Source organism: Oncorhynchus gorbuscha, linkage group LG11, assembly GCF_021184085.1.
Source record: "Oncorhynchus gorbuscha isolate QuinsamMale2020 ecotype Even-year linkage group LG11, OgorEven_v1.0, whole genome shotgun sequence".
Lineage (NCBI taxonomy): Eukaryota > Metazoa > Chordata > Actinopteri > Salmoniformes > Salmonidae > Oncorhynchus > Oncorhynchus gorbuscha.
In genome coordinates, this window is record NC_060183.1 from 29,982,303 (window position 1) to 30,003,258 (window position 20,956).

General features: G+C 41.7%; 1 protein-coding gene across 2 annotated transcripts in view; it reads right to left on the reverse strand.

The window, feature by feature from the left end:
* Positions 1-5,879: 5,879 nt before the first annotated feature.
* Positions 5,880-20,956, reverse strand: part of LOC124048475 (alpha-tectorin-like) — a 51,115-nt gene continuing 36,038 nt past the window's right edge. Inside the window, exons 18-25 of one of the 2 annotated variants that reach the window (XM_046369312.1) lie at positions 20,630-20,901; positions 20,311-20,427; positions 19,947-20,131; positions 17,857-18,026; positions 15,305-15,550; positions 14,308-14,470; positions 13,230-13,332; positions 5,880-6,538 (exon numbers count right to left, since the gene is read on the reverse strand). In XM_046369312.1, coding sequence (XP_046225268.1) covers positions 6,432-6,538; positions 13,230-13,332; positions 14,308-14,470; positions 15,305-15,550; positions 17,857-18,026; positions 19,947-20,131; positions 20,311-20,427; positions 20,630-20,901 — 1,363 coding nt within the window. In that variant the 3' untranslated portion in view covers positions 5,880-6,431. Of the gene's footprint in view, positions 6,539-13,229; positions 13,333-14,307; positions 14,471-15,304; positions 15,551-17,856; positions 18,027-19,946; positions 20,132-20,310; positions 20,431-20,629; positions 20,902-20,956 lie in introns of both variants that reach the window. The other variant, XM_046369311.1, reaches the window with a different exon arrangement.

Genomic DNA, 20,956 nt, shown 5'->3' on the forward strand with positions numbered 1-20,956 from the left:
TACTTGTGTCATGCACAAGTTTTAATGACTCCAACCTAAGTGTATGTAAACTTCTGACTTCAACTGTATGTTATGTCTGAAAAAGTCAGTTATAAATTCTTCTGTCCTAATTATAATACAATTTATCATCTTGTAAGCTTTGATGAAATTTCCAATATCCTCGCCCACGTGGATATTCTGTAAGAGTAATATATATGCCAATTTTGGTGCCAGAGAGAACGGCATAAGAAAGTAATCAAGACGACTAGCTTGATTAAGACTCCGCCATGTATATCTCACTAGGTCAGGGTATTTAAGCCTCCATATATACATTTACATTACATTACATTACATTTAAGTCATTTAGCAGACGCTCTTATCCAGAGCGACTTACAAATTGGTGCATTCACCTTATGACATCCAGTGGAACAGTCACTTTACAATAGTGCATCTAAATCTTAAGGGGGGGGGGGGAGAGAGGGATTACTTATCCTATCCTAGGTATTCCTTAAAGAGGTGGGGTTTCAGGTGTCTCCGGAAGGTGGTGATTGACTCCGCTGTCCTGGCGTCGTGAGGGAGTTTGTTCCACCATTGGGGGGGCCAGGGCAGCGAACAGTTTTGACTGGGCTGAGCGGGAGCTGTACTTCCTCAGTGGTAGGGAGGCGAGCAGGCCAGAGGTGGATGAACACAGTGCCCTTGTTTGGGTGTAGGGCCTGATCAGAGCCTGGAGGTATACACTAATATACACTAATTCCAATATATCCATGACATTCAGGATTTCCTTAATTGCCTGAGAGTGATAGATTGTAGTGTGATTTCCTTTACGGTCTATAGAGGTATTTAAGACCGTATAGAGGTATTTAAGACCGAGTCTAGTGTTGCTTGTAGAGTTGATACATTCTTATATATATTTTCAAAGAATCTTGGATCATCATTATTTGGACCGTATAGGTTAATAAGCCATATCTGCAATGATTAGGAAATGGAAGACATACAAGACCACTGATAATCTCCCTCGATCTGGGACTCCACGCAAGATCTCACCCCGTGGGGTCAAAATAGCCTTTCATGTCATACATTGAGGCTAGTTCACAGACAACCCGGGAATATGCATGAAACCCAGTAAGTATTCCAAAGGGAAATTCTGCCCTCTCCTGGCAAGGAGACATTAACAGTATATCACTTTCTACAGTATATACCATCCCTGATCAAAAAAGAAACATCCCTGTTTTACAGTTAATTATAAATGTAGAAGTTTTTTTTAAACGTAAAGCATGAGAAGAACATGTTACCTTAGCACAGTTAGTTGTTAGAGGATAAAACATGAGAGTAATCCACATCGTCACCAGACTGTGGCTAGAATATGTCAACACAGAACACTTTCAGATAATTCACACCAACAGAATAGAGATGTTTTTCAGAGAGAGAGAGAGAGAGAGAGAGAGAGAGCTTGTGTGCTCGGTTGATGTCCGTTTGTGCAGAGCTTGATTACTAATGCCCAGAAATACAAGATTGAACACTATGTCAAAAAATCTAATCAAATGTTATTTGTCACATAACCATGGTTAGCAGATGTTGATGCGAGTGTAGCGAAATGCTTCTGGTTTCGACAGTGCAGTAATCTCTAACAAGTAATCTAACAATTCCCCAACAACTACCTAATACACATAAATCTAAAAAGGGATGAATGAGAATATGGACATAAGAAAATATATGGATGAGCGATGGTTGAGCGGCATAGGCAACATGGAATAGATGATATTTGATACAGTATATACATATGATGAGTAATGTAAGATATGTAAACATTATTTAAGTATCATTATTTAAAGTGGCATTGTTTAAAGTGACTAGTGATCCATTTGTTAAAGTGGCCAGTGATTGGGTCTCCATGTAGGCAGCAGCCTCTCTGAGTTAGGCCTTGAGATATACTGTTTTTCAGTCTCTCGGTCCCAGCTTGGATGCACCTGTACTGACCTCTCCTTCTGGATGGTAGTGGTTTGAAAAGGCAGTGGCTCGGGTGGTTGATCTTTTTTGCCTTCCTGTGACATCGGGTGCTATAGGTGTCATGGAGGGGAGTTAGTTTGCTCCCGGTGATGCGTTGTGCAGACTGCACCACCCTCTTGAGAGCCTTGCGGTTGAGGGAGGAGCAGTTGCCATATCAGGCTATGATACAGCCCGACAGGATGCTCTCGATTGTGGATCCATAAAAGTTAGTCAGGGTTTTGGATGACAAGCCAAATTTCTTCAGCGTCCTGTGGTTGACGAGGCGCTATTGCGCCTTCTTCACCACACTGTCTGCATGGGTGGACCATTTCAGTTTATCGTTGATTTGTACGCCGAGGAACTTAAAACGTTCCACTTTCTCCACTGCTGTCCCTTCGATGTGGATAGGGGGGTGCTCCCTCTGCTGTTTTCCTGACACCACACTCCGAATGCCCTCACCTCCTCGCTGTAGGCTGTCTCGTCGTTGTTGGTGATCAAACCCACTACTGTTGTGTCGTCTGCAAACTTGATGATTGAGTTGGAGATGTGCATGACCACGCAGTCATGGGTGAACAGGGGGTACAGGAAGGGGCTGAGCACGCACCCTTGTGGGGTCCAAGTGTTGAAGGTCAGCGAAGTGGAGACGTTGTTTCCTACCTTCACCACCTGGGGGTGGCCCGCCAGAAAGTCCAGGACCCAATTGCACAGGGCGGAGTTGAGGCCCAGGGCCTCCAGTTTGATGATGAGCTTGGAGGTTACTATGGTGTTGAATGCTGAGCTGTAGTCAATGAACAATATTCTCACTTAGGTATTAATCTTGTCTAGATGGGATAGGGCAGTGTGCAGTGGGATTGCGATTGCTAATTGATGGCACTCTGATTAATGCCGAAAATCGCTAATCAATATAAACATTTTACCACAGTGATCATGTTATTTTTGGGAAGCATATTTGATTCGGAGTTCGATCATTATAACGTTTGTATGTGAAAACGACTTCTAAAATGAATACATTCAGTTGTTTCCGAAATTACCTCACTTTCAGTTAAAGTCGGAAGTTCACAACGAGTCATTAAAACTCGTTCATCAACCACTCCACTAATTTATTGTTAACAAACTATAGTTTTGGCAAGTCGGTTAGGACATCTACTTTGTGCATGACACAAGTCATTTTTCCAACAATTGTTTACAGAAGGATTATTTCACTTATAATTCACTATATCACAATTCCAGTGGATCAGAAGTTTACAGACACTAAGTTGACTGTGCCTTTAAACAGCTTGGAGAATTCAAGAAAAAAATGTAATGGCTTTAGAAGCTTCTGATAGGCTAATTTGATATCACCTGAGTCAATTGGAGGTGTACCTGTGGATGTATTTCAAGGCATACCTTCAAACTCAGTGCCTCATGGGAAAATCAAAAGAAATCAGCGAAGACCTCAGAAAAAAATTGTAGACCTCCACAAATCTTGTTCATCCTTGGGAGCAATTTCCTAATGCCTGAAGGTACAACACTCATCTGTACAAACAGTAGCATGCAAGTATAAACACCATGGGACCACGCAGCCATCATACTGCTCAGGAAGGAGATGCATTCTGTCTCCTAGAGATGAACGTACTTTGGTGCAAAAAGTGCAAATCAATCCCAGATCAACAGCAAAGGACCTTGTGAAGATGCTGGAGGAAACAGGTACAAATGTATCTATATCCACAGTGAAATTAGTCCTATATCGACATAACCTGAAAGGTCGCTCAGCAAGGAAGAAGCCACTGCTCCAAAACCGCCATAAAAAAGCCAGACTACGGTTTGCAACTGCAAATGTGTGGGCAGAACTGAAAAAATGTGTGCGAGCAAGGAGGCCTATACAACCCTGACTCAGTTACACCAGCTCTGGGGCAATGGGCCAAAATTCACCCAACTTATTGTGGGAAGCTTGTGGAAGGCTACCCGTAACATTTGACCCAAGTTAAACAATTTAATGGCAAAGCTACCAATACTAATTGAGTATATGTCAACTTCAGCCCCACTGCGAATGTGATGAAATAAATAAATGTTGAAATATATCATTGTCTACTATTATTCAGATATTTCACATTCTTAAAATGAAGTGGGGATACTAACTGACCTAAGTCAGCGAATTGTTACTCAGATTAAATGTCAAGAATTGTGAAAAACTGAGTTTAAATGTATTTGTCTAAGGTGTATGTAAACCTCCGACTTCAACTGTACCTCGGGTGGCTAGGGGAGCGGTTCCTCTGATGAGACAAGCTGTAGTCTGGAGTAGGTGAGCAACCTACTCTGCCTGTGGAGTAAGAAGAAACCTGTCAACTTGGACTGCCTTTTGAATCATGGTGTGGGTCATCCTGCCTCTGTCTTTGCATTGATAATCCCTGTCCCATCACCTGTTGTCCTTTACGTAGTCCGGAGAATGTCACTTCGCACCGATTTCATGTCGGTTGTAAGGTCCTCTATTATTTTCACGAGCCGCTCATCACATTAAGTGGTTGCAGCACCTGAGCCTGGCACAAGGGGTTAGATGTGGTAGACATGTTAACCATTAGACTTGGGGAGTTCAAATGCATTTTTTTCTGTGCTCGCGCCCAGCAATTACAAATGCCTGTTTCAGAGTAGCAGCCCCATGTTCGTGGCATGTAAGCCTGAAGCACTGGGTACAGTCCAGCTTCAAAACGTTTCATTTGGATGGCAGCATCATTGTAGCCTGGAAAAGCTTCCTGTGTTAGACGTGTGATTTCAGCTGCATACACCTCTAATGCTGATCTTGGGAGTCTGGGCCTAACATTTAACAAAGCTCTGAAAAGGAGTATTGCTTTCCACCAAAAACATCACTCCACTTTTCCATAGTCCAATTGAATTGCTTGTTGCAGGGAAATCCAGCAAGACAGTGCATCATCACTAAGTTTAGTTGGAAGACTTGTTGCTAAACAATTGTCTGTTGTGCCAGCACAAGCTTTGACAGCTAATTCCCAAACGTTTTTTCCTTTGAGTAAAACTCTCCTTGTCCTTTCCATCGCCATGAAATGGTGGGGGCAGATCCACTTTCTAATGTATCACGTTGTTAACTGTCACGCCCTGGTCAAATTATTTTGTGTTTATGTATTGGGTCAGGCCAGGGTGTGGCATGGGGTTTTTGTATTGTGGTGTGTTTTGTCTTGGGGTTTTGGTGTGTATATATTGGGATTGTAGCTAGTGGGGTGATCTAGCAAAGTCTATGGCTGTCTGGAGTGGTTCTCAATGAGAGGCAGGTGTTTATCGTTGTCTCTGATTGGGAACCATATTTAGGCAGCCATATTCTTCGAGTTTGTCGTGGGTGATTGTCCTTAGTGTCTTTGTTCCTGTCTGTGTTAGTTTTCACTAGTATAGGCCGTTTCGGTTTTCGTTACGTTCTTTGTTTTGTAGTGTTTGTATTTTAGATTCGTGTTACGTTTTTTGTTCATTAAACATGGATCGCAATCTACACGCTGCGTTTTGGTCCTACTCTCCTTCACCACACCTAGAAAACCGTTACATTAACAGTGGGATGCGCTGGGTACCAGGCAATACTCACAGGGTCTCCAGTGGTTTCTGCTCGTCCCTCGGGTCCTCTCAGCGGTGCAACGACGTCCTCACGCACCTCCTCAGAGTCCGACATTCTCGTTTTAGCTGTTTTGTTTGTTTGTTATTCCACTCACTTGTAGTTATATAGTCTGTTGGTTCGTTTGTTTAGTTTTATTGTTCTTGGTCATGAATAGCAAGCTTCACAGCAGACTCATTCATTCATATTCCATTTGCTAACTAGGTCAATGCTTTAGTAGGTAGCTATTGATGCAAAACAGCATAAAAGTCTGTAATTCCTAACAGAACCCACTGTCACCAACTATGTAAAGGCATGGATATAAAGATGAGCCGAACAACTTCTGTCTTCAATGATTAATATTTAATTTCCAACTGCTAGTTCCACATAAAACATGTCATACATTAAAAAGGCTAGTTCAAAGACAAGTATTCTATGAAATGATTACATCCTCTCCTGGCAAGTAGACATGAACCATACATCACTTTCTACATTGGGATAACATGGTTTCATGGTTGGCCTAGCAAAACATTGAATTTGTAATGCTCCGGAGTTGAGAATATTGATAGCCTATATCCAGAGACCAAAAAGTTGAACAGGTAAACACATTTTAAAATTGCAGGAGGGGGAATTGCACTAAATCAAACTATTAATTAACAATATTTCACAATATCACTGTACAGTTTTATCGACGTCATTGTAAACCTCAACACACACTATATCCCTTTACTCAAACATGATCACTATATCACCATTAACAATATCACTGAAGGTTGGTCTACTTCATTGTACACCTCAACACACACTCTACTATGTCTCTTCAGTCATACAGTCATATTCGGATTATTTTGTAACCGGACAGACCCAAGCCTGGGTTTGCCATAAAGACAGATTGGTCCTAGATCAGTGTTGTGACACTCAGGAGGACAGAGAGCAGCAGGGTCACCAGGGAGCCAATCTGACCTGGGGCTCCACTCACTCTCTCAGATATTGGAATCCACATATCTGAGGAGAAATCAAAACAGATCAGAGATCAGTTAGTCCAAAAAATAAGAGCACTGAACAAAATAGTAATAATAATAATACATTTAATTTGTATAGCGCTTTTCATTACAGAGTTATCGCAAAGCTCTACTGAGGGAAAAAAAATAATGATACAGAATAAAAACAACATTTAGAATCAAGGCAAGTAAAATATCAATAGTGAGCTTGGTGCTAAATACATTTAAGGGTGGGTTTTAAGGCCAGTTATAGAAGTTCTGAGTGATGGAGAGAATCTCAGATGGTCAGGTGAGGGGCAAGGGAGCAGAAGGCTCGGTCCCCCATAGTTTGGAGACATGTCTTGGGGACTTGAAATAGTAGCGAGTGGCTGGAATGTAGAGTGTGAGGTGGCTCGCTGATTTAGACAAGGTCACTGATGTAGTGAGGCTCAATCCATTTGAGGCTTTAAATACAAGCATGACCATTTTTAAGTTGATCCTGTGGGGGGGGGGGGGGGTCTGATTTCTTCTTCTTCTTCTACCCTGGCAGCACTGTTCTTGACTAGTTTGAGCCTCTGTAATAATTTGGCTGGGGGGCACCCAAACAGCGCATTACCGTAGTTGATCCAAGAAACGATGTACACTACCATTCAAATGTTTGGGGTCACTTAGTAATGTCCTTGTTTTTGAAAGAAGAGCACCTTTTTTGTCCATTTAAAATGACATAAAATTTATCAGAAATACAGTGTAGACATTGTAATAATTGTAGACATTGTAGACAGTGTAGACATTGTAATAGACAGTGTAGACTAGACACTGTAGACATTGTAATAATGTTGTGAATGATTATTGAATGATGATATTAAATGAATGATATTATTGAATGATTATTGATTATTGTAGCTGGAAACGGCAATAGTCTACATAGGCGTACAGAGGCCCATTATCAGCAACCATCACTCCTGTGTTCCAATGGCACTTTGTGTTAGCTAATCCAAGTTTATAATTTTAAAAGGCTAATTTATCAAAACCCTTTTGCAATTATGTTAGCACAACTGAAAACTGTTGTTCTGATTTAAAAAAGCAATAAACCTGGCCTTCTTTAGACTAGCTGAGTATCTGGAGCATCAGCATTTGTGGGTTTGATTACAGGCTCAGATTGGCCAGAAACAAAGACCTTTCTACTGAAACTCGTCAGTCTATTCTTGTTCTGAGAAATTAAGGCTATTCCATCTGAGAAATTGCCAAGAAACTGAAGATCTCGTACAATGCTGTGTACTACCCCATTCACAGAACAGTGCAAACTGGCTCTAACCAGAATAGAAAGAAGAGTGGGAGGCCCCGGTGCACAACTGAGCAAGAGGACAAGTACATTAGAGTGTCTAGTTTGAGGAACAGACGCCTCACAAGTCCTCAACTGGCAGCTTCATTAAATAGTACCCACAAAACACCAGTCTCAACGTCAATAGTAAAGAGGTGACTCTGGGACGCTAGCCTTCAAGGCAGAGTTCCTCTGTCCAGTGTCTGTTCTTTTGCCCATCTTAATCTTTTCTTTTTATTGGCCAGTCTGAGATATGGCTTTTTCTTTGCGACTCTGCCTAGAAGGCCAGACTGTTGTTTTGCGGGTACTATTTAATGAAGCTGCCAGTTGAGGACTTGTGAGGCGTCTGTTTCTCAAGCTAGACACTCTAATTTGAACGGTGGTGTAGGTGTGGATGAATTCCTCTGCATCTGGATGGGAGAGTGATGGTATGACTCAGGTAAAAATGTTTTACATGTGCATCGATGGACAGAGAAGGATCAAACTTGACTCCTAAGTAGGAGATGACAGAGGACAGGTGGATGGCCTGGCCGTTGATTGTAAGGGAGATGTTTCCAGTACTGGTGACCTGCTTGGGTTTCCCAATAAGCATAGCCTCAGTCTTGCTACTGTTCAACTGGAGGAAGTTCTGTTTCATCAATACCCTGATGTCCTTTAGGCAGCCGCTGAGTCTTGCTAGGGTCAGTGATGGTGTCTAGTTTTTTGTTGTAAACCTGGTTTCGTCAGTGTAGCAGTGGAAGTTAATGTTATAATATCTGACGATTTGGCCAAGAGGGAGCATGTAAATTAAAAACAGGATAGGGACCAGCACTGACCCCTGTGACTGTAGACTCCTATGATCTGGACTCTCTAAAAGGGATGTATTGTTTCCTATGGGAGAGGTAGGAGGAGAACCAGTTCAGAACTGTTCCAGAGACAGTAGTATGCTCTCTGATAAGCCGCAGGAGGATGACGTGGTCTACAGTGTCAAAAGCAGCACTGAGATCTAAGAGGAGGAGGATGCTGATCCATAATCGTCAGCCATCAGTAGGTCGTTGGTAACTTTATCCAAAGCTGTTTCAGTGCCATGCAAGAGCCGGAAGCCAGACTGGAAAACCTTGTAAAACGGCACTTTCTCCAGAACTTTTGATAGGAAGAGATGGTTGGAGATGGACCTGTAGTTGGATGGGATGTCCTGGTCAAGTTTGGGTTTCTTCAGTAAGGGGGGGACAACAGCTGTTTTGAGAATCGATGGTACTTCTCCGGTCAGCAGGGACTTGTTGATCAGGGTGGTGACAAACATAAGCAGGCTAGATGAGCAGTTTTTGAGTATGGGTGTAGGGAAAGGGTCAAGGGAGCAAGTGGTGGCCTTCATTTGTGAGATGATGGAATGCACAGCAGTGGATGTGACTTCTGTAAAGATGCTGAAGGGAGGGGCACGTGGGGTGCCGGCCGTCTTAGAGGCCATTATATTTGTCCTGATGGTATCAATCTTTGTCTTTTAAAAAATCTCAGAAGCGATTGCACTGCTCAGAGGAGGCTGCAGGAGAGCATGAGTTTGCAGGGTTGAAAAGGCGGTTAATGGTAGGGCTAACTTTGTCATTGTCAACCGTGGCAGAGTAGAAGGCTGATCGTGCTGCTTTTAAGGCAGCAGAGTAGCTTGCCTTGTGGTCTTTATACATCCTTCCTCAGATATCTCTCAATCTTACTGCCACGAGTCTTCATTCTGTGCAGTTCATAAGTGAACCAAGGAGACAAGCGTTAGAATGTTACTTCACATGTTTTTTCAGGGGCAAGGATGTTCAAAATATTACTCTGTGCGCTGTTATACAGATTGACCATGTCATCGAGGGCCAGCTCACTGCAGTCAAACTCAAAGGTGGACTGCATGTGTACCTGAAAGATGGTCCTTCTGTAGCTCAGTTGGTAGAGCATGGCGCTTGTAACGCCAGGGTAGTGGGTTCGATTCCCGGGACCACCCATACGTAGAATGTATGCACACATGACTGTAAGTCGCTTTGGATAAAAGCGTCTGCTAAATGGCATATTATTATTATATTATAAAGAGGGATGAGGTTAAGTTTCCTCAGGTTGCAGAATTGAATGGTCCGGTAGAGAAGAGTTGGAGCGGTTAGAGACAGTGTCACAGCGTTGTGGTCAGAGATGCCTAGCTCGATGACATCCAAGTCAGAGGCAGGGACATCGCATTTTCATTGCATGTTGGTTTGTCCACTGTGCTCTGTATGGACTGTATTGGCTTGGAGTGGGTGACGTCAATTGCCTGAGGGTCAGCTTGCAGAACTGGCAAGTGATCCTTATTGTCCAAGTCCAGTGTGCATGCTGTACTGCTCGCACTGCGAGTGCACACAAAAGACTTTCATTTGTGGATCAATTTCCCATGGCCCTATCGTCCTCACCATCTGCATGTTTTCCGTAGGATCCCGTATTGCATAAGGCTGTTCTTGAGCTCCTTGCACAGAGTTGTTTTAATCTGTTCAAAACTGTGCATAATGGAGGAAAGTTGCTGCCATTTCTAAATATTTGATCCTGCCGTGCTCAATGGCAACGTTCTTATCCCTTGCTTGCTAGCTAGCCAACTAGCCAGGGCTAACACAGTCACGGCCTCTGCAGAATAACAGCAAAGTACTTCCATTTGCGTTTGCTTAAAACCTCTAAAAGTGTAAACTGTTGGGGGAGGGGGGGGGTACTAATTTATGGAATTGTTTTAGGATGGTCATGAAATATTTAGCTATTTGATTTGGAATTTTAGGACTCCTTTGGGTATCCCCCAAAAATATAGAACAATTATTTGATAAAATACTGATGTTGGCCTTTACTACTATAGCCCATAGAACCACATTGAATAAGACATTCATAATGGCAAAAAATACAGTTAAAAAAATGATAAGGAATAAGATTTTGAAGTGTCTGTCCTATATCTAGGAGATACTGTATAAGAAATCTCAGGAAATATACAGTACCAGTCAAAAGGTTTGGACACACCTACTCATTCCATTTTTAAAATCTTTAAAAAAAAACTTTACCTTGACAGCTTTGCACACTCTTGCATTCTCTCAACCAGCTTCATGAGGTACTGTAGTCACCTGGAATTAATTTCAATTAACAGTTGTGCCTTGTTTAAAGTTAATTTGTGGAATTCCTTAATGCGTTTGAGTCAATCAGTTGTGTTGTGAAAAGGTAGGGGTAGTATACAGAAGATAGCCCTATTTGGTAAAATACCAAGTCCATATTATGGCAAGAACAGCTCAAATAAGCAAAGAGAAATGACAATCCATCATTACATTAAGACATGAAGGTCAGTCAAGAACTTTGAAAGTTTCTTCAAGTGCAATCACAAAAAAACATCAAGCGCTATGATGAAACTGGCTCTCATGAGGACCACCACAGGAAAGGAAGACCCAGAGTTACATCTGGTGCAGAGGATAAGTTCATTAGAGTTACCAGCCTCAGATTGCAGCCCAAATAAATGCTTCACAGACATCTCAACATCAACTGTTCAGAGGAGACTGCATGAATCAGGCCTTGATCGTCGAATCGCTGCAAATAAACCACTACCAAAGGACACCAATAATAAGAAGAGACTTGCTTGGGCCAAGAAACACAAACAATGGATATTAAACTGGTGAATATCTGTCCTTTGCTCTGATGAGCCCAAATTGTTTTTTGGTTCCAGCCTCCGTGTCTTTGTGAGATGCAGAGTAGGTTAACAGATGATCTCTGCATCTGTTGTTCCCACCGTGAAGCATGGAGGAGGAGGTGTGATGGTGTAGGGGATCTTTGCTGGTGACAATGTCAGTGATTTATTTAGAAGTCAAAGCACACTTAACCAGCATGGAACAACAGCATTCTGCAGCGATACGCCATCCCATCTGGTTTGCACTTAGTGGGACTATCATTTGTTTTTCAACAGGATAATGACCCAAAACACACCTCCAGGAAGTATAAGGGCTATTTGACCAAGGGGGGTGATGGAGTGCTGCATCAGATGACCTGGCCTCCACAATCACCTGCCCTCAACCCATTTGAGATGGTTTGGGATGAGTTGGACCGTAGAGTGAAGGAAAAGCATCCAACAAGTGCTCTGCATATGTGGGAACTCCTTCAAGACTGTTGGAAAAGCATTCCTCATGAAGCTGGTTGAGAGAATGCCATGAGTGTGCAAAGCTGTCAACAAGGCATTGGGTAGCTACTTTAAAGATTTCAAAATATATTTTGATTTGTATAACACTGTTTTGTTTACTACATGATTCCATATGTGTTATTTCATAGTTTTGATGTCTTCACTATTATTCTACAATGTAGAAAATAGTAAAAAATAAAGAAAACCCTAGAATGAGTAGGTATGTCCAAACTTTTGACTGGAACTGTATATATTATAATTTTCTTCTACACATACTTAACCCCATATTTTTGGGGGCAAAAAAAACACTTCCATACTTGCATTCATTTGTATAGGTCACCTTCAGACACGTCCCGTGACACTTGCGAGGTCATTATAGTAAAGCAGAGTAGTCTCCCCCATAATGAGGAAGGCCGACATAGGCGGATGCGGTGGATTGAGACTCAGCCCACGCAAAAAGAACATGATATCGCCATCTTAAATTGATGGATTTTGATGGGGATTCTTTTATTATGTTACTTAGATTGACGCACGGGTGTGGCAATCAGTGGAGGCTGCTGAGGGGAGGATGGCTCATAATAATGGCTGGAACGGAGCAGATGGAATGGCATCAAAGACACGCTATAGCCATTACCACGAGCACGTGCTCCCCAAACAAGGTGCCACCAACCTCCTGTGGCATCAATAGACTCTTAAGAATTAAGCGGTTTTCTATTGACATTCATTTGGAGACATCCATAACAATGAGCTGATGATGCCCAATTTTGCCTGGACACTCGTCGACACTGGTCATTGCTGTTAATTATCTATGCATAGTCACATCACCCCTACCTACATGTACAAATGACCTCTAAATTCATGTTCATCACTCACAACGTTATGTCATCAGATGCTCCAAAAAAAGATTTCTCTGCAAAAACAAATCAATTGCTAGCTAGCTAAATTTTTCTTTGTTGGACTTGCAATTTAGTTTTGTGTGGTTGTTGGTTTAGCTTTCTGTAACTTTATAGCAAGCACGGTCTGCATGTGTAGACGCATATTGCGTCATGATTGCAAGGTGTCCCGATATCTTTTCCAACTGTCCCAAAATCTTTTCTAACCGTCCTGTTATCTGGTTTTAATGTGCATTCTAGAATGCCCTTCTCGCCAGTCAGAAAGGAGTATTCAACAAGGCTGTGGTTATTTTCAATTTGTGCAGTTGGTACAGTATGCCATAGTGTATTCTGTATAAAATATCATATTTTAAGGCCAGAAATACACAGTGGGAAATATTACCTCTGTCTTTTCCATTCGAAACCAGAGGTCCCATGGAAATGGCAGCGCTGTCGTGGAAGGACACGTCCCTGCGTCCTCTGTGGTGGTGCCCAGGGTAGCAGTGCTGCAGGACACAGAAACACGACGGAAGACTGTATTACCATGTTTAGGCTATGGACTACTAGAGTTTCCGCCAAATGACTACTGTTTGTAAACAAGTTCAACTTATCTAGGATGATTCCAGAACATATTTTTTTACATTTTACTATAAGTGGTTGTCTTGGCTATTTGACATTAACTCACAAAAGTGAGAGTATAATCTAACATCAGCTGATTTTAGAGAAAAATGTCAAAGTTCCAATTTAACAAAAACGTCAAAGGCATCAACAGGATGCTTGACTTCCGGCGTGTGTACGGCAGACCTGGGTAAATTAACAAATCAAATAATTTAGTTGCATTTTAAAGGGGCAATCTCCAGTTGCTACATCCATTTTAGGATTTATAAATGAATGATATGTACCCATTGACTCTTTACGAATATCACTTATTACCATTGGTTCTTTACGAATATAACTTATTAATAAGCCTCATGAGATTAGTTTAACTGTTCTACACCTTCAGAACCACAAAATGTACGTTTTTGTACACCAATTTTTTGAAACAATTTAAATGTAAAAATAAAAAAACACTGTATAGCCTCAAACATGGTTAAAAATATACTTTTTATATCATGGATGGTCAGTACTTGCATCCATTGCTCTGTTTATCAATTTGAGAGTATTTACATTTCTTCAGCCCCATCCCTCAGCTTTTTACCGAAATAGTGGCAGGGCAAACACTTTGATATTGTTTCAACTGCGGATTGCCACTTTAACGTAAAGCTTTGAGCTTGCCTGGTACAATGGAATCAACAATGGAATAGTCGCAAAAGAGCAAACCACACACATCTGCCACTCCAGACAGGCTCAATTAAATGCCCAAAGTATTTGAAAGTAAACAAATAGTATTTTAAACCTGGGCCATGTTAATTTTGCAATGTTTTCAAACGTTTTGCAAAATGAACATGGCCCAGGTGTGTTGGGGAGGGAAGGAGACTCACAGTGGTGCAGTCGTTGAGGTGCAGCAGGCACAGATGGACCTGGCAGTGCAGGAAGACACTGGAGGAGTTCCTGGTGAAGGTGAACATCCGGAAGGAGAAGTGGGCCGATGTGGAGACGCCATTTTGGACAAGCTCCACCGTGCTGTCCTCAGGGTTAGGGCACCTGGAGTGAACAAGGAAGCAGGGGAGGAAATGGGAGGAGGAAGTGAAGGAGGAAGTAAATGATAAATTATGCTGTTATTTTTGCTTTCTAAATGAAATGTCATTTTGGTGATTACATGCGATTACATTAGGATGGTTTAACAGTCAAGCATTTATCAATATCTCAACTATTTTGTTCCATCAAGTGTAGTTTCCTTGTTAAATAAATAGAATTTTAGTTGACCAGGAAATGACAACCTGTTAAACTGCGCGGTTGTTTTGGACCTGGTACCAATTGCTAGCGTCATTTTAAGATGTCTGGCTTGAAAATCAGCAAGCCACTACCCAAACCAGACTCTGGCCAAGTCACATCATGTGATATTCTACTGCGATCTAGTGGATGAATTGAGAATCAGACATGAGATCTGATTACATCAGCGAAAAGGTTATGACTAAAGCTTTCTCATCACATGTATATAATTCCTGTAAGGCGAAAATGAAAGCATGGGACGTTGCACAAGTACCGCACTTTTAAAATGGCTGTGTTCCCATTGGAATATGTGCATGTTAAGAGCGCCACCCATAGCTGCAGGAAGTAGTTTGTCAGGGGGTGGGGGGGTTGGGTTGCTGAGAATGTTTTGTTCAATTCTGATTATTCAGGACCCCTACTTCCCATAGCTATGGCGCCACCATAAGGTTATGACCCTTTTTGTTTAGTTTTGATCCTTTTGGAATGGTAATTGGTGACATTTTTTTATACCAAACCTACACTTTCAAATCTCTTATTCCCATCATGGGGACAATTTGTGGCTCTGAACATGCTAACATTTCCCTGGTAAACATAATGTCTCCATACTCTCTAGCAATAAGATTCCAGCGGGCATAGTTTGGGTCATTCACAGGCGTGGCCCAACAGGAGTCCAGCACAGTAGAGATCTGATGACCGTCCACTCCGTCCACCTGCACGGCCACATAGATCTGCTGGTCAATCTCCACGTTGATGTGAGAACCAGATAACGGGTAGCGGAAGCCGGCATCCTGGTATGGGATCATCCGCATTTGGTAGTGGCCCTTGCCGGAAGGAAGCTTCCTGGTCACAATGCTATGGAGCAGAGGAACAAAAGGTTATTCAAATAACTAGACAAAAACTCAGGGGTTGAAGATTTAAAAAATCCCATGACTGAAACAGAAGTCGATCTCAAACCGATTGTCTGAGGGGCCTAGTTAACCTCCCCTGTCATGTACAAAAGTAATGACCATTGTACTTTTAGGGGAAGAGTACATGTATTGTACATAAACTGTAAGTTTGATCTATTCCAGTACCCTTGCTTAGGGGGTTCCAGCTTCCTCTTCTGGGATTTGTTTTGTGTAGACGGTCTGAGTAGCTCAGTTCTGGTGACTTTTTAGAAGTAGTTTCTACTCTAAAATAAAATATAATTTCCACCTCCAGAAATGAGCCCAATAACATATTGGTAAAAAGTGTTATTTTTAACATATGTCTATATTATCACATGTGCTATAAATACATATGCTGAAGCATGGGGTTTGGCCATATGCATTTACCCGATTGGACAAAACATCCTGATTGTTAATATTATTAATTATTATTACACACTCAAAGTTCTATATTTTTTTGTTTCTATTATGAAGTATGTCATTGCCCTTTTAAGATGAAATTGCCTCTTTAAGAGCTCTGTTGCGCCTTAAAACTACAATATTTAACTTTTCAGCGACCAGACCAAATTCACATAGAAATATAAGTTAAACATCTGTCATTCTCATTGAAAGCAAGTCTAAGAAGTGGTAGATCACTTTTATATGTGCTATTTCTATGCTTCTTGTCTTAAGTTGTGTTTTTGCATATTTTACTTTCGGTTTTGTACAGCAGCTGCAAAGAGCAGAAAATACGATATTTTTGGATATGGAAAATATATTTCACAGCTTTTTAGATGGTACAATGATTCTCTACACAATGACTGCTTGTTTTGTCCCATAAACTGAAATTAGGCAAACTATTATAATTTAAGCAACCAGGAAATGGCAGAGTGATTTCTGCATATTGCACCTTTAAACATGTTTGAAACTCTGGTTGTACCTGCAATTTTTAAATGATGCCACACATTTTAAGAAAACAAGAATAAACGTGGTAGCAATGGAAAGCTGGGATCCCCCAAAACTGCTTTCAAAACATAATTGCATAAAACATTATTGTGCATTGACTGCTTGTCAGAATACGTTTCCCTCCCTATGGCTCTCGCAACCTGAATGAGCCTCGATAATAATATTTATATTGCATAGAACACACAACAAGCCGACTAGGTGAATATGTCAACTATTGGGTTGTCTGATTTTGTTTAAATAATAACACTGGAAGGTTTCATCGTTAGTGATGAAATACAGGCTTTGGATTACTTTGCCAGCAGCTACGGTAGGCTACCCACCACTATTTGAGTTGAGCGCTGGGGTGGTGCGCATTATAGACTGTTTATTTCCTTTCATCTGAACATCAGTGTCAGCAACAATCATGCATTTCAGTTCACAGCGTATGCACTGAAGTCCCCAGAATTCTCTTCCCCGCAGTGACAGAGAACTTTAACCCTTGTAAGACTATTCAGCTCATTTGTCATAATTAACGGATACTGCGAGATTCTGGCTACCGTAACTGTAGACTTCAAGTCAGTGCGCTAACACTAGTTAGTATTGTCTCGCGAAACTTGTTCCGACATACAGTGCGCAGAGACATAAAAATGGTATCCACGCGTTCATCTACTCTGGGTAAATAGAAAAATGGCTAGAATCCCGCCTAAAAAGGCCTACAATAAAGGTTATTTGTAGAGCACATTTTATACAGGTGAAGCACAACCCAAATTCTTGTACATAAAATACGATACGTTTATAAAAGGATTATAAAAAGATACTTTTAATATAAAAGGATCATTTTGATAATAGGATAACATGAGCATAAAACAGAGTTTCACGCACTGACTACAGAATATTAACAATGATATACTGTACTAGCACACATAGCACTTAAAAACATCCTCCAGCGATATATTTTTTTACTTTTCCTGTTGAAAAGCAATATCCCAAGTATAAATACAGTGCATACACTAAAGGGTAAAAAAATAAAATAATGTTTTGAGCAAAATACTTTTTTTTTTTTTACACAACTGCAAACTTCAAGGAATAGGGCATTCAAGGAGTTGGTCTGATGTGATGTCATCAGCCTCCCCCTTGCTTGAGATACAACTTGTGTCATGTCATGTCTGACCTGGACCACCTATTGATGTGTCCTTTGTTAAGTAAATAAGGTGTTACTTGAGGTGAAAAAGGAGACTGGAGGAGAACTTTAATGCTAAGATCAATTTAATTCCAGTCATAATAGGCTGTTTGAGAGGGTGCTCTGACCTCTCTAGTGGGTTGAGATCCATGGTCATGGACAAGGACTGGTAGAGGGGGTACTCGCAGCAGAAGCGCAGGTTGAGGTGCCTTGCACGGCTGATGACCCCCATCGCCCCTCCGTGGGGTTCCACTTCACCCTGGATGTAGTTCTGATAGATGAAGTGAGTCCCGTTGCTCTGTGGAGAAAAAACAAACAAAATAAGAACATTTGTCTCATTCCAAAGAGTCTCATTCCAAAACGCTCTATGTCCCCTTTCTGAAATGTTGGTAAATTAGCTTATGAAAAAAAATGGTGTGTTTTTTCACTATCTAATCATGGCGTGGGGTTGTTCATTGACAGACATGTATTTGTTTGATATCTATCAGAGACAAATATGCATGTTTTTTTGCAAACCGCTATATACAGTACAGTAGCTCTCTCACTCTCAGAGAAATAAGTAGTTCAGCTTGGTTTTACACAGTTAAATATGACAAACAACAACATTTTTAATAAATAACTGTACAAATGACACATTTGTGAAGTCAACATTAAAAACAAATCTAAGCAGTAATATGAGATCTGAATGTAAAACATTTACATTTGACATTTTAGCAGATCTTAAGATCTTCTCCAGAGGGACTTACAGTTAGTGCATTGATCTTAACAAAAAAAAACATTTGAATACACGTTAAATCGATGAATTAAAAATCGGAGAATATTCATATTTTAAACACACATGAAGGTAAGCAGTCATTTGTAGTGGAAAAACACAAATGTGAAAAACTGGTGGACTTCAGGAAACAGCAGAGGGAACACCCCCCTATCCACATCGATGGAACAGTAGTGGAGAGGGTAGCAAGTTTTAAGTTCCTCGGCATACACATCACAGACAAACTGAATTGGTCCACTCACACAAACAGCATCGTGAAGAAGGCGCAGCAGCGCCTCTTCAACCTCAGGAGGCTGAAGAAATTCGGCTTGTCACCAAAAGCACTCACAAACTTCTACAGATGCACAATCGAGAGCATCCTGGCGGGCTGTATCACCGCCTGGTACGGCAACTGCTCCGCCCACAACCGTAAGGCTCTCCAGAGGGTAGTGAGGTCTGCACAACGCATCACCGGGGGCAAACTACCTGCCCTCCAGGACACCTACACCACCCGATGTTACAGGGAGGCCATAAAGATCATCAAGTACAACAACCACCCGAGCCACTGCTATCATCCAGAAGGCGAGGTCAGTACAGGTGCATCAAAGCTGGGACCGAGAGACTGAAAAACAGCTTCTATCTCAAGGCCATCAGACTGTTAAACAGCCACCACTAACATTGAGTGGCTGCTGCCAACACACTGACACTGACTCAACTCCAGCCACTTTAATAATGGGAATTGATGGGAAATGATGTAAAATATATCACTAGCCACTTTAAACAATGCTACCTAATATAATGTTACATACCCTACATTATTCATCTCATATGCATACGTATATACTGTACTCTATATCATCTACTGCATCCTTATGTAATACATGTATCACTAGCCACTTTAACTATGCCACTTTGTTTACATACTCATCTCATATGTATATACTGTACTCGATACCATCTACTGTATCTTGCCTATGCTGCTCTGTACCATCACTCATTCATATATCTTTATGTACATACTCTTTATCCCCTTACACTGTGTATAAGACAGTAGTTTTGGAATTGTTAGTTAGATTATTTGTTGGTTATTACTGCATTGTCGGAACTAGAAGCACAAGCATTTCGCTACACTCGCATTAACATCTGCTAACCATGTGTATGTGACAAATACAATTGGATTTGATTTGATATAGAATATTATAAATAAAATCTTCACTTGATGGGCACCTACTGTATGTAAGGATTTCATAGCACATTCATAAACTACAGTACACTGCATTTATGCAGTAAGAAGTCAGCAACACTCGACAATGAAAAGTTGACAAATATTTATAATATGAATCACTATTTGGACTATGATTTGTATTTGTTGAGCCTTTTTTGAGCATGGGGTTGTCTGTGAAGTGCACTATGAGACTACATAATCCCAAGTGATAATATCATGATTGAACTGTGAAAATACAGTACCATAAGAGTTGTCCCACAGAGTTGGTTGTCGTTGTCAAAGTGGAACTCCAGGCGTCCATCCCGGACAGACCCGTTGCAGGTGGAGTCAGTGAGGTGCAGGGCGTGGGGTGGGAAACCGGCTTCAAATAGCTGGCACCGGGACAGAGACATGATGCCTGAACTGCTGGAGCAAGACGTGACCGAATCTAAGGGCGGAGATGGACAAAGATTACGGATTAATCTCTAAACGTCCGTCCTCAGTTTCTCGTATCCTCTATACTCATCCTTCCTTCTTTTCGAAACATCAAAGGGAGGTGAATTTGCACTGGAGACGTGGGTTTCGGACGACGTCGGTCACATTGGCGAAGTGCTAGGGAGGTCTTACCGTAGCTTTCGTTGTTGGGCCGATGGTGGTTCTCGTCACAGAAACAGCCGTAGACGCCGTCTTGATCCCCACACCACTCATCATCAGTACAGTCCAGATCATCGCAGGGGTCCGACTCTGCTAGAGAGAGAGAGTGGGAGGGAGAGAGGGAGGGAGAGAGTGATAGAGAAAGAGGGACAATTGGCAACAGTAACTACTACAGGGTTAACTAGAAATAGTATGGACAGACATTTGGAAAAGAACAGTAATGCCTACTAATTGCCAATTTCTCCATTTTTCCATTTAGACAAAATGCCCCCAAAGACACCCGGACACTCACCACACAGCAGAACCGCACGCCATTCTGGGATATCAAGACCCAGGACGGAACAGGACTCTTCATAGGCCGCCACGGCAGAACACAGCATCCCATTGGCTGGAGTGTATAAGCAAAGGTCGTAGACACAGGAAGTGAAGTAGGGCTGGGGGTCAGAGTGCAGGTGGCAGGCGCTGAAGGGGCCGGTAGTGTTGGTGATGATGCTACACAGGTCCGTGTATTCCACACTGAAGGGACAGTTGTCTCCGCCGCCTCTGTTATCAGAAGCCCCACATCTGGAAAAGGACACGTAGAAGAGTTAGTTAGTTATTTACCTGGTGAGTGAGTGGC